The 16,752-nt window shown below is 39.7% G+C and overlaps 1 protein-coding gene across 1 annotated transcript; it reads right to left on the bottom strand.

Moving 5' to 3' along the window:
- Window positions 1–4,502: 4,502 nt before the first annotated feature.
- Window positions 4,503–16,548, bottom strand: ednraa (endothelin receptor type Aa). Its single transcript, XM_085163163.1, has 8 exons — window positions 16,231–16,548; window positions 14,811–15,323; window positions 13,230–13,357; window positions 11,283–11,481; window positions 8,456–8,608; window positions 8,187–8,320; window positions 7,915–8,023; window positions 4,503–7,568 (listed from the first exon to the last, which is right to left on the bottom strand). Exons 2-8 carry the CDS (start codon window positions 15,276–15,278, stop codon window positions 7,431–7,433), a joined length of 1,329 nt encoding a protein of 442 aa, XP_085019289.1. The 5' UTR covers window positions 15,279–15,323; window positions 16,231–16,548; the 3' UTR covers window positions 4,503–7,430.
- Between the last annotated feature and the right edge of the window lie 204 nt (window positions 16,549–16,752).

Genomic DNA, 16,752 nt, shown 5'->3' with positions numbered 1-16,752 from the left:
TCAACCTGATTGGTGGAATCGTGGATAGTTTGGTTGAGCTATAGCTTCATGACCGTATGATGTGTGGTTTCGCCAGCAGATGGCAATGTGAATTAACAATTATCAGGATCCCGGCTCATTTGCTATATGTAGGGTATCAGACGTGAAACAGATTCAAAATATTGATGCTGAGATAGTAAATATGTCACTTTTAGGACATACAGAGCTTGAGTATATGTGGCATTTTTTTCACATAAATTTTGTCTGGCCTATTTAAGAAACGTTTGGGTTATTGGTGTCAGTGAAATGGCAAATGGGATTTATTCCCATTTCCACTGGATACAGAGGCCTGTATGTAGAACAGTAAAGAGTTTATTTTGTTTGACTCCCAAATGAGGCTGTGCAGAAAGGATCCAGAGCAACACTAAGAACAAAACTATTGGTTTATTTCTGTTCCTATTTTAAACTATTTCTATCTAAATTCATAGAAATGCACTGTCTATATTTGGGCAGGACTACAACATATCAGAGGACTAAATGATGCTTTAAATTGGGATTATTTATTGTCTCTTGTTTATTCCATTTACTTTCAAAACCAAGTGGAAGTTGCTTTATGGGTATTATTTTCTTTAAATAATAAAAGTTTAAAAGGACCTCTTTTCTTTTTATCCTTTCTTCTTTGTTTGTATTTGTATGTGCAGACGTATGAGTGTGTTTCTCTGTAAAAATGAGGGGAGGCAGAACTTTCCTTTCTGTCGCACCATGTCTACACTGCCCCACAGTCACAGAAATCACTGGCTGTTGGAGGACAGATTGTTCATGAATTTTGTATCGATCCTTTTGGCTTTTATGAATTAGAAATAGTCTTTACCACAAGTAGCGCATGCGAGTGCCATGGTGGGTAGCTTGGAGGGATTGCCATGCAAAGTGGCATACAGGGTAGCGCCATGTAAGGGCAGGGTAGATAAACATATGCCGTGTTCGATCAAACCCAAAAACATACTTTAGCATAAAGGATGTGGCGTCCATCAAGTCAAAGTGAATCGCAGCCATAAGTGCAGTATCTCGTACGGTATAAATGGCAAATGAGATGAACAGAATGGATGGGTCTGCGGAATGATAATAATAATAATCAATACAGAAAGAAGGAGACATACTGTCTGGTTGCTGATGCATCAGCCAAAGTGCACCTCCTTTGTCAAAGAAATACGTAAGACTGCAGTAGTTCAACAATTACTTATTTATCTTAATATGTCTGCCAAAGGCCTTTGTGTCAGGAAATGTTTAGACTCACTCTCACCACTTATAAGTCACACAACATCTATCTATCTATCTATCTATCTATCTATCTATCTATCTATCTATCTATCTATCTATCTATCTATCTATCTATCTATCTATCTATCTATCTATCTATCTATCTATCTATCTATCTATCTATCTATCTATCTGTGTGTGCGTGTGTGTCTGTGTGTGTGTTCCTACATGACCAAAAACAAGTTAATTTTTATTCATTTCCATGTACTACATTGCTGTGAGTTCTCTGTATTTTTATTTGTTTGCATTTTTGATTGATTTTTATGAAAATAAATTCAACTTATAATTCAACATTGCTCTTCTGGAGTTGTTTGCTTGTTTAGTAATCCAACCTTGGTCTCAAGCTTTAAGAAACTCTGTTCTAATACAACCAGTAAGCTTATGTTTGGAGTTGTTGGAGATGTTTATTGTTGGATCTTGTAGTTAAAGTTATTTTAAAACAGATTTCACTTACCGTAAATAGATCCCATAAGCCAATAAATAAATAAAATAATTAAATAAATATCTGTGAAAGTAACTAATCCCTCTTCTTATTTTTTTGCATTAAGAAAATATTATTAATAGAACCAATAAAAGCAACTATATATATAATTTTAAAAAATGTATTAATCACACATATTGTAAAACATATTTTAAAAATATCCATATGTTAAAATAAGAAACAGATTAGGACACAGTAATGGTAAAAAGGAAGTACACCTTGTTCCAATTTTAAAGTTGTCGTGTCAGGATATAATAACAATAATCTGATTCTTAGCAGATCTTTAAATTAGGAAAACCTGAGATGAACAGCAAAAGATGATATGACACCATTTTATGATTTATTTTAAAAAAAAAACTGAGCCAAATTGTGTATGAAAAACTAAATACAACCTTACTGCTTCCATCGGAATTAAGAGGCTAAGTAGCAGGCAGGTGCTGATAATCATAATGATTGATAATCAAATGTGTGTGAGTACATATGATCAGCAGATGTTTTGCCAGTTTTCTAGCCTGAAGTCTTTTAGGTGTGTGTGTGTGTGTGTGTGTGTGTGTGTGTGTGTGTGTGTGTGTGTGTGTGTGTGTGTGTGTGTGTGTGTGTGTGTGTGTGTGTTAACACAAGGCCAAGGATGAAAAATATCAGCAATGATTTCAAAGAACCAATTGTTGCTGCCCATGAATCTGGGAAGGGTTAAAAGGCCATTTCCAAATGATTTGAAGTCCATCACTCTACAGAGAGAAAGATTATTCACAAATGGAAAATATTCAACGCAGTTCTTCCCAGGAGTGAATGTCCCAGGAAATTCAACTCAAGGTCAAAGCAAAGATAAAAAGAAAAAAACCCAAGAGCTAAATCTCAGACTCTATAGGCCTCAGTTAGCATGTTGAATGTTAGAGTTCATAACAGTACAATTAAAAAAAAGACTGATCAAGTTTACATGGCAGCACAGTTTAGGTTTTGGACAAACAAGACCAGAGTGGAGCTGTTTGGAAATGTTTGACAACACTGTGTTTGGCAAAAATCAAACATAGCATATCAGCACAAACACCTCATACCAACTGTCAAGCATGGTGGGGGAGTGGTGATTATTTGGACTTGGTTTTCATCCATGGGACCTGAGTACTGTGCAGTCACTGATGACTGAACGCCTCTGTATACCAAAGTAGTCTAAAGTCAAATGTAAAGTCTGTTTGACAGCTTAAGCTTGGGCCAAATTTGGTCGTGCAACAAGACAATGATCCCAAGCACAGCAGAAAATCTACATGAAGAAGAAAAAGAATCAAGTTGCAATGGCTGAGTCAAAACCAAAAGCCGGATTCTAATGCTGTGGTGGGACCTTTAGAGAGCTGTGCATAAATGAAAGCCTGCAAAATCTAATGAACTGATGTTGTAAAGAAGACCACAAGAATGTGAGAGACTGATGAAGACAATAATGTCAAGTTCTTGATACAAACGGTGTTCCTGGATTTTTGTTTTCACACATTGATTGCATTTCGGTTTATTTTTTGTTAATGACACAATAACAGGGTGTAAAGCTGTGATTTGCAGTTCCTCTGAGGTATTATTTACTTAAGTTTAACACCTGCCAATGACCAGATTTTAAAAAGTTATTTTGTGATCTGTAAAACCTTAGGACTGAAAGAGCATGTGCATTTCTTTCTACCATGACTATATAGGATATGACTGCTTCACAGACTTGACACTAAAACTCTTGAGTCTTTCCAAATTAAAAGAAAATGACATTGTTTGTGTCATCCTGTCTAAGAAAAATCTTTCAAAAATAGGAATTTCTTTAGATTATATGAAAGGGTCTTGATAACACGTAGCCATCACATATATTTGCCTTGAAAATTGACTAGTTTTTAACATATTTTTACTGTATCCACCAAATCAGAGTTAAGCTCTGCTTGGACAAGCACTCTGGATCTTTCAGATCCTCTATTTGTTTTCAGGCTTGATTTAATTCACTGCTGGCAGAAGACAAGATTCCCACCAAATTCTCTCCTGGCTTATTCTTTATTTATTTATTTATGTCTCCACTTCATTGAACTGTAACATATGACATTTTAGTGACTGCAGTTTTGAGGAATTTCTTCTGAGTTATGGGAAACCAGTTGTGATATAATGCTACGAATATGAAACTGTGTCATAAAGTTCATGACCAGGCTGAGATTTATCGCCAATAGCTGAAACATAAACCAGACCAATGTCTGATAAACCGTGACTGCTACAATGGCCTGTTGGTCTTGGATGATTTTGACTTTGTATATAGAGCTACACAGTTCTGGTAACTGTCTGCTGTTGAGTGTGATGGAGTGTAATCTTGGGTTATTGACACATTTGCTCACAGCCAAATTGTCAAAAAAAAAAAAAAAAAAAAACAGATTTAGGGAAGCAGTGCTTAGATGCATTTAGACAATTAAAGCCATGCTAAAGACAGACTAAAACAAGGACTGCACAACTATGCAAACTATGCCGCTAATGGTCAAACTTTTCAGTCCTCTGCCCTACCCTCTGAGAGAGTGAATTATAAGTATCACATTCCCACCATCCAAGCCGTTCCACATCCTCTCTCCTGACATTCGCAACCCTTAGGGCTTGAGTGCCAAGCAGGTCAGTGTGTTTCAAATCACTCCCAGACACCTCTTTCTCACAGTTGCAGATGAGAAACAGGAGGGGAGGGGGGACCTTGACTTCTTAGAGCAACACAATGGCTGAGTAAACGTCCTTGTTTCCTACGATGGAAATTGATTTATTGGTATAAGCAGCAGCATTAACATGAGGTTAACACGTTAAATCAGTGACAACAAACATATACGAAATCCATTTTTCTACAGATTATTATGAATAGCTTTTGAGTAGTGGTAAAATAACACCGTGCAGATATAAACTGATCTATACATAAGTGTGCAAAACACTCCACCTAAAGAAGTAGTATTTGCAGACACAGCACACACTCACACACGTGATAGTGCACATTCAAAGTCACACAGGTTTACGGGTATCTCTCATAGATGTAGAACATCAGAAAGGGGCTATTCTGTCCTGTCTCCTTCAATTCAAATTCGATTTAATAAAACTTTATTGATCCTGAAGGTTTGTGACTTCCCGTGAGTAAGATGGCAGAGAGTTTACAGCTTATTGCTCAGTCTTTGGGTCCTTCTAGATCAATGGTGTTCACACATCAAATAGAATAAGGCATTATAGTTGTTTTGTGGTGGGACACGGGTTCCACATACAGTACTTGATCATCATTTTGGGAAATGCTCCTCTTCACTCTTCTGGCATGGTTGAGTTGAAAAGAGATACAGTACAAAGCTTAAGCCATCAGTTTGTAAATGTAACGGATGTAAACACAGGAAGAAACTAGCAGCGATTCGGATTTCTGGGAATATGAATGGAATTTTGCAAACTAATCTCAGCTTTGGCACCAGTGATCGGCAGTGGGATCAGTGAGTTCATCTAGGAAATAACTGCACACAGTTGAGAAACAGTCCAGATTTGAACAAGAATGTTCTTTACATAATTAGCTATTACATACAGGCTAACATGGCTAAACTTGATACATGATTCAGTTTATTTTTTAGTCGTTAGCTTCAGTAAATATGCTTTTGAAAACATCTGAAGCCAGTGTAGCCACACCTCTTATTTTCTTTCGATACCACTTATAAAAGTAAAACAGACACTATGATTTAACAAGAAGTCAAAACATGTTTTGGAGATATAGAGGTATTATTAGCTAGCTTAATGTTCTTTTCTGTGACCCCTTTGAGTTAGTCTTGTTCTACCAGTGAAGCATGTAAGTATACATGGATGTGTTATATAAATGGCAAAATGTGTAAAAATGGAGGTGGACCTTTGGTTTTGGACCAAGTCAGGCCCCCTGTTTTCCCTTGTTTCCTGTCTTTACGCTAAACTGAGCTAACTGTGTGCTGGCTGTAGCTTCACAGTGACGGGCAAAAACAAGTACAGTGGCCCCTCATTTATCGCGGGAGTTACATTCTAAAAATAACCCACGATAAGTGAAAACCGCAAAGTAGCTAACTTTATTTTTTACAACTATTATAGATGTTTTATGGCTGTAAAACCCCCCACTACACACTTTATACACTTTTCTCAGACAGGCATGAACATTTTTACACTTTTTACTGTTGTTTAAACACTCTCAAATTTCAAACCTTGTAGAAAAATAAGTGCAGTATTATAGAATGAAACCAAAGGCATCCGCAGCACAATGCTAGCGATAGAAGATTTATGTAAATTTGACAAGCTGAACGCATTCTGTACTGTGCAGGAGACACAGCACGAGATCGATTGACAATAATCTACAGGACGCAGAACACAATGTGCTGTAAAAAAAAAAACAACCAACCAACCAAACAAACAAACAAAAAGCACGCAAATTTGCCCACACAATAATCCATGAAACAGCGAGGTCTCAAAAGGTGAACCGCGTTATAGCGAGGGACCACTGTAAACACATTTCCCAAAATGCGAACCCACCTCTAAATGTGGAGTGTCTCACATCTCACATCATCTCACAAAACATTCTTTACCTATGTCATTATAAAGGTAAGATAGGCTGAGTAAAAATATTGTTACTTCAGTCTAACACTTTATAAAATTGGTCATTACATGAGTATATATTTGCATTGGGTTATAAAGCAGAGATGTCAAGAAAACTGTTGTATTTGTATGTTGAAATTCACAGTGTTGTAGGAATCTGCTTTGTTCAATGGTCAGACTTGTGGCTACTCTTTAATCTACCGCATGTTAGTCATTTGTATGACGTGTGTTAAAATACATTGTTGTACATTAACTGTTTGCTCTAAAACCTGCAACCCTATGTTTCCTGATGTGTCAGCTGCTTTAACAGAGGACCTGACTTTTTGTGAAGTCTACTGTGCAGTATGCTCACTAGAAACTAGAAAAAAAAATTGTGTTTTTGTCAGTGATTTTGTTCAGATACATCCAGAGTGCACCCCTTTCTTGATAACTCAAAAAAAGCAGTGGGACTTAAACATCAGGCAAATAAACTTTAAAGTCATCCTCTAGTTTATACCACGTAGTAGCTCAGGGAATAATAAGTATGAGCCAAATATACTGTACAACAACTGTCACTAGCATGCTTTCCTGTTTTTCATTATCAGTAAGTAGCAAACTCCAGGGGACTCGTCACTCGTCATCCCCTCTGACGGAGAACAGTCAGCTTTTTCCTTCCTGCAGCATCCTTCCCAGTGGTGCTGCCCTTTACAGGAATAGCACACTTGGCTCCTGATAGAGAGCAATTTATAGTGAGGCTCAGCTGCTTCCCTTTAAAAGTTCTCCTCCTCCTGCTTTCCTCCTCCTTCTTCTTACAAGCTAGAGTCACTGTCCGTGGGTGTGGGAACAGAGTTTGTTGGAGGAAGTTTAGTCTGCTGAGAGACTCAGGAAACACCAGCGTATTGAAGTTCCCCAATCCATTTTCATCCCTTTTATTCCAGTTCCTAATGCATGCCCGCCATATTCATGTTTTGCTTCTGCAGTCCCACGTAGATTATTGTCTGAATGTGTACATTTTTTTGATTTATGTATTATAATATGAGTATTGGTCACATTTTAAGTGCTTGATGGGGATACAGAAAAGCTTCAAAGACACTCCTCAGCCGGGACCTCAGTTGCTGTACTTTCTGGTACCGCGGTCAGTATGGAAGTTGTTGGGCTCTGGACTCTTACACTGAATACTGGTGCCATTCATGGGTCCGGTGCTGTTCAGCTGATTGTCGGAGTAACACCAGCAGCACAAACACGACTTGGAGAACATGTGAAGAGAGGAAAGGGAACATTTAAACATGGCAGCGTTTTCAGACAGGATTTTTCACTCGTGTAGATCACATTTCTCGTTTACTCCTGCAACTCCTTTTACATGCAAGCTTGAAACATGGTTAATCTCAGTCTCTGTCCCTTCGACATGAACTAACTCGTGACCTCGGCCAGTAAAATTAGTACATAAATCATCAGGCTGCTTTTACATATTGGTTACCAAAAGCCATCACAAGCTAAGAGTTGTTTGCTTTCCCAGCCTGACCAAAAACATTAGAAGAAGTGTGGGTGTGTGGAATTAAAAAAGAGTGATTTTGCGTCCATGCCTACTATACCTTGAAGCAATTTTTGAACTTCTTGCTGACAAAGTAGAGGATAATGGGATTTATGCAGGAGTTGATTGTTGCAAGGTTGATGCCAAAGTAGTCCAGGATCAACAGGAAACTGAAAACAGAGAACAGGAGAAATATTGATGAAATAATTTTCAAACATTTTTGGAGGCCTAGCGACACCCTGAGTTAAATTGGCCCGTGCGCTCCCATTCACTTCTTCCAAGTAGATTTTTGAGGACCTTGTTTGTCAGAAGTCTATTCTTCTAGAAACTCACTTGAGCAGCTCACATCGCATTTTCTCTGTCTGGTTGTAAATCATCTTCTTAAGAATCCTGCTGAGGTGCAGTGGGAACCAGCAGAGGGCAAAGATGAGGACGAGGGAAAAGACAGCTTTGGCCACCTCTCTCCTCTGCAGAGGGAAACAACAGATTACTGTGTAGTCTGAAGATGATGTTTAGGTAATGAAATGTCAAATATTAAAGCAATGGAATAAACACTGGGATTATATTTAGAGAGAAAAGGCTATTAAGAAATGTTGTTGAACCTGTTTGAGGTGCTCACTGAGAGCAATCCGGAGGCTGCCATTCCTGCGGTTGAGCATCTCGCAGGTCATGAGAGTGTAGAAGATAGCTGTGCAAATCAGTGGTACGCAAAAGTAGAAGCCAAATAGCCACCAGTCCTTTGCATCTCTGTAGAACTAGAGAGCGACAAACACAGTGACGCAAAATTCATGTTTTACTGTGACCTGGGAGTTTGAGACTCGGGAGTTGAAGGTTTATGACCTACTGGGACTCCAGACCGCTGAGCTCCACACATTTCCCATACATACATATTTATTAATGCCCCTTAAGCTTGTCCTTGCACATACAATAATGTGAAAAAGTACTTTTTCACATGATTACATACAGTCCTGTGAAAACACCCCCACGATTCAATAGCCTGTTGAACTACTGTTAGCAGCAATAACTTGAGGTAATGATTTTCTGGAAGACTATCAGTCTCTCACATCGTTGGAGGAATTTTGGCTCACTCTCCTTTACAATGTTACTTCAGTGCATTGAGGTCTGTGCGAATTTGTTGATGCACAGTTCTCTTAAAATCCCACCGCAGCATTTATTTTTTATAGCTTTTTCTGGTATGTTTGGGATCATTGTCCTGTTGTATGACTGATGGCTTGACATTTGACTCGAGAATACTTTGGCATACAGAGGAGTTCAGTGCTGACCTCAATGACTGCCAGGTGCCCAGATCCTGTGGCTTCAAAAAAAGCCCAAGTCCTCACCACTCCACCATTGTGCTGACAATTGGTATGAGGTGTGCTGATATCGCGTGTTTGGTTTTTGCCAAACATGGTCAAACTTTCCACTTTGGTCTCGTTTGATCAAAGGACATTGTTCCAGATGTCCTGTGGTTTGTTCAGATGCAACTTTGCAAACCTAAACTGTGCTGCAGTGTTCTTTTTAGAGAGAAGAGACTTTCTCCTTTCTCCACTTCCTTTCTCTTTCCAAACAAGCCGTCCTTGTACAGTCTTTTCCCAATCGTACTGTCGTGAACTTTAACGTTTAACATGCTAACTGAGGCCTGTAGCTCCTGGGGTTTTGGCAGCCTCTCTGAGCATTGCATGATCTGACCTTTGGGTGAATTTGCTGGCCTGTCCATACCTGGAAACACTGGAAACTGTCTTAAATGTTTTCCACTTCTAAATAATCTTTATCTCTGGCGAATGAAGGACTTGAGATTCTTTGAGAAATAGCCTTCCCACAGTAATGAGCAGCAACAATTTGCCTCTCTGACACTGTGTGTACTCCTTCGCATGGCGTTAAAACACACCTGAATGCTCCAGACCAGCAAACTGCTGACATTTCTGCTTGTATAAAGGTGCTCACATTTGCTGAGGATCAGTTAATCAAGTCTCCTCTTAATTCCTATGGAAGACTTTTTTTTAACCCTTTAAAAGTATCAGATTATAACACACGTATCAGATTTGATACATGTGTTTTTGTGAGGTCTTGAGACTTCTACATCATCAGCGTGACTTTTTTTTACCCTCAAAAAATCATATAAATTGCATGACAAATTTTTAATGACTAAATTGCAAAAATATTGTACATAAGCACAATGTAGCAAATGTGATACAAATTAAACCTCATATATGCAGATTCAAATTTTATCTATTTTTATACATTTTGTCTAAAGGTTCGACAAACACTCCATTATCAAAAAATGAAAGATTTCTGGTGGTTATTTCATGGTTCAGGTTTTAAAGGGTTTAAGACTTTATGCAGTTTCTGCAGTATAATCTATAGTTCCATTTCATCAGCTATTCACGTGGCCCTAACATTTTAAAAAAGCCTAAATAAGATGTCATATGTGGTGTTGGGCTATGGACGTAAACTGAAAATCATTAAACTGGACTTCATGCTATAGTAGAATCTATGCTTTTGTAACCGAAACAGTTCTCCTCACACCACTACCAGCCTCCCCCTGTACTCCAGTGTTAATGAAGTCCATGTGAATGCTGCTCTGTACACAGACTGTGTAGCAAGTCTGAAATCAAGCCGTTCTAATTACACTGTGTATAATAAGAGCCTCTGGTTTTCTGTGGTTCTAAAAAATATGCTAAATATGCACTGTTTCAAAACCCTACAAACCAGACCAAACCTTATTACACCAAGTTTTTCTGGACTCTTCGTAGAACCACTTCAGGTTTTGGTATCTTGTGCTTTATGGACAAAACAGAATTTGGTGTCTTTCAAAAATATCCTATTTCATTGCTATTAAACAATGGCACAGACTTTAGCACTGTATTGATATCTGGGAGAGATTACCTCAAGGGTATGCACATGTGGCCTGAGCCTGAGGCCCCAGGTCTGTGTAATTGCACTTGGCCTGCAATCAATTATGTGGTCCGAAATTGTGAAACAGGGCATAATCACTAAGAAAGACTAAGCCGGCCAGGTCTATTCCTTTAATATTCACTGGAGCGGATTCATGGCTGTATTCTATTTTTCTTAAGGTCTAAACATGCTTTACTGGGGCACCGATGCTTTAAAAACATGCGCCCATATATAATAAAAATAGCACACCAGTGCACCAGCTGTCCATTAGAACCACTTACCGACTCCAAACGAACAATACAATGCTTTTAAGATGATGGCAATGATCATGATGGAACTATTATGCTGATCTTACACTCTGAGTAGTTCTCCCACGTGTGTGTGTCCCATGTCAGCAGTCATGTCAGCAGATCATTTTGTCTCTACATTACAGAATTTAACAATTCTTTTGCACATCCTGGCTTTAGTGCAGTCTAAAAAGTTGGGCACAAAATGCAATTTCTTTAAAGGGATGGCAAAGTGGTAACAGCGCACCTCCATGAAGGCACTCCGGGGTCTAAGCATGCAAGTGCGCATGGTTTTGTTGGCATAGTCGAAGGTGATTATGTCGAAACCGACGGCCTCCGGCACTGCTAGGATGAGTGAAAGCACCCAGATGGACACGATCTCAATGACGGTGATCAGAGGGATGCCCACGCCCTGCACTCTGCTCCACGATGCCACAGCCCGGTATCTGTGACACAGCAGGACACAAAGTTATCACCTGGCATATGGCTATTCATGCCATAACTGTTATACACAATGAGGTGGTTAGATTAAAGCACCGGCTGATTTTAAGTTACTGCAGTAATGACTGTAATTACTGCAGTTATCCTCACAGCACCCTAGGATACAAATAATGTAAGACGAATATAAAGTGTCAGTTTAATGTTTAAAACAGGTCAGCAAGAGTTCAGCTGTGTGATAGAAATGTAATATTAAAGTAAAGTCATCACTTTCTTCATCTCTCCTGATTGACAAAGCTAACAAGAGCTTCCTTATGCATGGCAGCACACCAAGCACAACAAACTGCTCAGTCAGCAAACACTATCAAAATGTTAAGAATTCATGAGCAGAGATGATCAATTGTTTATTTTAAATATCTAATATTTATATTTTTGTGAAGCCTCCAAACAGACTGGCCCATGTTGGCAGAGGGGTCTGTGTGTTGGCTTGTGTTTCCCGTGCACTGAATACTTGTTTGCTTGTTTGTTTCATTAATGGAAACCACTTGTCGAAATGTTTTAGTAAAATCGGGCATCAAGATTTTATAGCAAAAACAATATATTTTTCATGACACATTTGAATTTCTCTGTTGAACAACATGGTGCCATTTATATTTTACTAACTGGTAATGTATCCACCTTTTCCTCTTCCTCCAACATTGAAAAGATACAGAAGGGACTCGAGCACTTTCATAATACACACACACGAACACACACACACACACACACAGATGAAGATATGCTACACATTTCCTGGAAACAAATGGAGAGCATCTGCACTTGAACTACAACCGTACAGCGCTGCAGCCTGGCTTTTCTCATAACAGAGGTCATTAATATTGTCTTCTTATAGCTGAGCCCCGGTGCTCCAGGTGAGCCTCTTATCTATAAAGTTGAGCGTAGTAGATAATATGAGATGACCGTGAGCTTCAGCACTTCATGATCATCAATTATTCATTAAGGAAATTCTATTAAGGTGCTATTAAAAAAAAAGAACTTGTCAATATGCTTGCAATCAACATACTGTAGACTAATGTTAACATCAGAAGTGTGCAGCTTATATATAATATACAACTCCATAAAAGAAGTAAAGAGTCTCTTTTTTGAGGGGGTTGCAGTGAAGCGATAGAAAAGAAAGTAAAGGGACGACTCTTGAGTGATTATGCACAATCAGTTCTGACGTAGTGTAGCAAGTTTCCTGGAACAGATGCTCTTAGCATTCCTGCCATTACCCTAAAATCCAATCGAAATGTTCATACATTTTGTTGAAATTAATTCCAGCATCTCCTGTTTATGTTAGAAAAAAATATTTGTGAGCAACCAATCTAAAGCAATGTTCTCTTGTGCCGAGCACAATATGGATTAATTGGCACGGCTGGTCGGCCAAATCGAATTTGTTTAATTTTGTTTCCAGTTGTTTGGCTGCTGTTTTCAGCTTCTGCTTTTTCTATCTAAGTAAAGCCTACGCGGATGATCGTGCATGTTTCTGCGCAGAGACCTGGCTGGGTGAAAGAATGTAAGCTCTGTGGGAAGCTGCTGCTTTTAATAATGGGGAAAAAGCAAAAACTGGTTCACTAGTTAATAAAACTGACGTTCACACTTAAGCAAATACATGCACAGATGTCAGATGTACAGCGCGAGCTTTTTAAATGCCAGATCCTCATATAAGAGCTCTCTACTATGTGACTGAGCAGTGTGGCGATGTGGCAGCACTGACCTGTCAACGCTGAGGGCGCACAGGTTGAGCACTGTGATGCCCACAGATGCTTTCTGCAGGAAGGGAACAAACTTACAAAGGCACAGGCCCACAATGCTGTCATCGAATGGGAAGCGTGATGCCAGGAGCTGGAAAATATAGAAAAAAAGGAAAGGATGTAAATCCGATTTAATACGTATTCTTTACGCACATCAGCAAAACTCACACTTCCCTGATGTATCATTAAAAAGTAAATAATTTTCTTTGTCTTCACATGCGTTTTACAAGCCTGTTGTTACTGTTTTCCCGACTCAAATGGATCCTTTTGCATATATAAAACCTTCCTGGTGGATTTTACTGACAGGGACCACTTCCAATATTGGAGAAATCTCAATATTGGCTTTCTACTTTTATCACTAGTGTCTAACAGTTGTTTTCTACTACTTCTTCCTTTGGTAAAATTAGTCAGGGTCACGTAAGCACTTGGACACTGAAGTGTTTTTCAGCAGCACAAAAGTTTTACAAAGCAAAACAAAAGACAGTGTTTCTGGAAACAATGTCTTTGCCCCGAGGAAGACAACAGGAGGTTTCAACATTGTAGATGTGGCTCTTTCTTTGTTTATGCATAAACTTCTCCCCCATGCAGAAGGATTGTTGTTTCCTCTTTGCACATGTGTTGCTCAGACTACAAAGTCACTCTGCCCTCAAAGTCCCAAGATAATTTTAACCAGGTGCTTTTTTTTTCTTGGTTAAACCACATCCTATAATGAGCTCAAAGGATCAGCTTGACTGATCGCTTCATTTTGCCATCATTCTTTATTATTGCAAAAAACCATGACAGTGTTTACTGAAAGAAATCCAACGAAGGCAGGGGGCCTGTAATGATTTAACATAGTCATTCACATTCTGAAGAGGTCCCAGCGTAAACAAAAGAGTCGAGTCAAACCAAACTAAAACGAGCTGCGGTTGTGCTCTCGTGACAGTGTCTTTTAAAGATGCTGATAATCATTAAAAGACTGTTTAACATGTTTAACAGCTGCTTATTTGGCTAAAACTAATAATGATTATTATAATGCTCATAAGGACAAGAATAAAACCAGTCGATTTCAAACATGACCAACCGATAAGCTCTCATGTTCCTATTTAACCTCACTTTTATTTGGATTATAAAGTACAATAAGTACAAAAGTTATTTATCACTTGTGGAGCAGTGAGAGATGAGAACAAAACAAAAAAAAAACCAAATTCCAGATAAGGGTTCATGACTAATGTCTCAGGTCAGTGCAAGGCCAGTGATGTGTGTGACTGCAGCCTGATTCTTATGTTTAGTTATGTCAGCCATACCACTGCTTGTCTCATCGCTACACGAAGACAATAACAACCTGACTGATTAGGCTTTCCCATCTATTTGTACACTCACTCAGGCCCTTTCCCACTCACCCCCCTCTCTCCTCTTCTCCAGTCTGCCTGTAATATTCCACTTTATCTGTGCATATCGCCTTCGCTGTCCCTGCATTTCATCATATTCACAGCGAGACACGTCACTCAGCAGCCTTGATGTGAAAATAAGAGTTTAGAGTAAGCAAAAAAAAAAAACTGTACCTTGTACACATTGATGGGTATATCAATGACAATGTAGATAAGGTCGCCCAGGGCCAGGCTGGCAATGAGGGCGTTGGGTCCATTCCTCATGCATTTGTGCTGGTATATAATCCTCAGCAGGGTGGCGTTGCCTACTATCCCGACTACAAAGACTATAATGGAAATGATTGTGTTGATGTACTTAAAATGTGCGTTGATTGAGGTATTTACAGTGCAACTGGGTGGTTTCTTTACTGCAGTTGCGTTGCCAGAGCCAGATACCACCGCTTGTGTCCGCTGGTGGATGCTGGGCCCCGTGCTTGGACTGACAGTGCTGTAGAGACCGGACTGGAGGGTGGAGTGGACGAGAAAGCTGGAGAGAGGGTCCTGGTCCGCTTCAGCTCTGTTTATCTGGCAGATTCCTCTGGCTGCCATACAGGCCATTAGCAAAAACATATGTCCAGCTAGAGAGCCCATTATGGGACGCATTGAGCGCTTTGATATCACTGACAGAAAGATGGTCCCAATGTATCACTGGTAGGAAGAGAAAACAAACAAAAGCAAAAGAGACGTGGTTATTTTTTAGAAAGCTCACAGTAAATCTGAAAAGACGGGAGTGTAATGTTAGAAGTCAGAGATGACGAGAATGTTTGATGGCCTTAATGTCCCTTTCAAAAGCTATGAGGAAGTTCAGCAACATCTTTATGACTTCAAAAAGGTTTTGCCAAGGGGGCACAGATGGATGATGCCAGGAGTAGTTAGAGTGAGGATGAGGCATCAACAGAACACGTCGGGGATCTGTTTTGCTCTCAGTCAGTCCTGGATGAAGCAGCACTTGGTTGTATCGATAATGTTGCAGCTGGACGTTGGGGTTTTTTGTCAGCTTGTGCTGTTTTGACAACAAGCCCTTCATGTGAGTTTGATTTCCTATGTTCATTATTCTCCATCTGTTTCTAATTTCAAAAAGTTTAGACTTGTGGTACTGAGCTTTTTATAGACACGCTGGATTGATTTCTAGTTAGCTGAGTAATGCAAGAGTCCAGGTTAAAATAAAAACCAGATGAAGACCCAAACCCACAGAACTCAGAGGTAGTAGTAGTAGTTTATAACTTGAATCCCTCTTCTTATTAAAAGGAAAAAAAACAACCCTACAACAACAACAACAACAAACTTTCTGGACAAAATCAGAGTAAGAGAGAAAGTTTTAAACTATCACATCCACAGTGAAGCCCTTTTCATCATGTCACAGTACCGGCAACTCTTATAGCCCAGAGTTCTTCCTGTTCAAAGTCCCAGCTGTCACCAAGTACACAAAGAACTATTTAGCAGCCAGCCCTTCAAGTAGCATCACAGTTTAGCATCAGCATGACACTGCTGGGATCTGTGACAGCACGCAAACTGATCTATCCATAAATAATAAATACATTTGGTTTTCACCTACCGCTTCTAAAATGTCTGCCTGGCCCCCTTGGAAAGCGTCAGGCAAACTTTCAGCTGAAGCCCCCAGACATCTGTATCACATCACATGAGTAATTAACGCACTATCAAAGCCGCAGCGTATCCCACTTGGTTTGAGCAATGCACCCGTCTGCTCTGAGGTGCCTTCGCATTATGGCTCAGAGTTTCCTGTGGAGAGTTTGCAGTACGTCTGAGTGTGTGCGTGCTCAGTCGTGTGAGTCTGAGGTTTTGTGTACCTCTACATGTGTATGTGTGTGGGTGTGTGTGTGCGTGTCAGAGCACCAGTGAGACACTTTGACTGGGTGGGATAGTAAATCTCCACCTCCCTTTGGTAACAGACTGGGCCCCCTTCGGAAACATCACCCTCCTCTCTTCTCTCTCCTCTCTCTCAGAGGCACCGCCTGCTGACAGTGATCTCCATGGCGCAGCAGCACCCACACACACACACACACACACACACACACACACACACACACACACACACACACACACAAGGGCAGGGGCA

This window comes from Neolamprologus multifasciatus, chromosome 6, assembly GCF_963576455.1.
Source record: "Neolamprologus multifasciatus chromosome 6, fNeoMul1.2, whole genome shotgun sequence".
Taxonomy (NCBI): domain Eukaryota; kingdom Metazoa; phylum Chordata; class Actinopteri; order Cichliformes; family Cichlidae; genus Neolamprologus; species Neolamprologus multifasciatus.
The sequence above is the reverse complement of the archived record's forward strand: the minus strand, read 5'-3'. Positions and strand labels throughout refer to the sequence as shown.

Bases quoted from the DNA above. Each gene is read 5' to 3' on its own strand.
- ednraa (XM_085163163.1), bottom strand. From the start codon at position 15,278: ATGCGTCCCATAATGGGCTCTCTAGCTGGACATATGTTTTTGCTAATG. The intron at 8,609-11,282 runs GTGCGCTGTTAC...GTCGCTCTCTAG, and splicing joins CCCGGAGTGCCTTCATGGAG to TTCTACAGAGATGCAAAGGA. The intron at 7,569-7,914 runs GTATAGTAGGCA...ATGTTCTCCAAG, and splicing joins AGTTCAAAAATTGCTTCAAG to TCGTGTTTGTGCTGCTGGTG.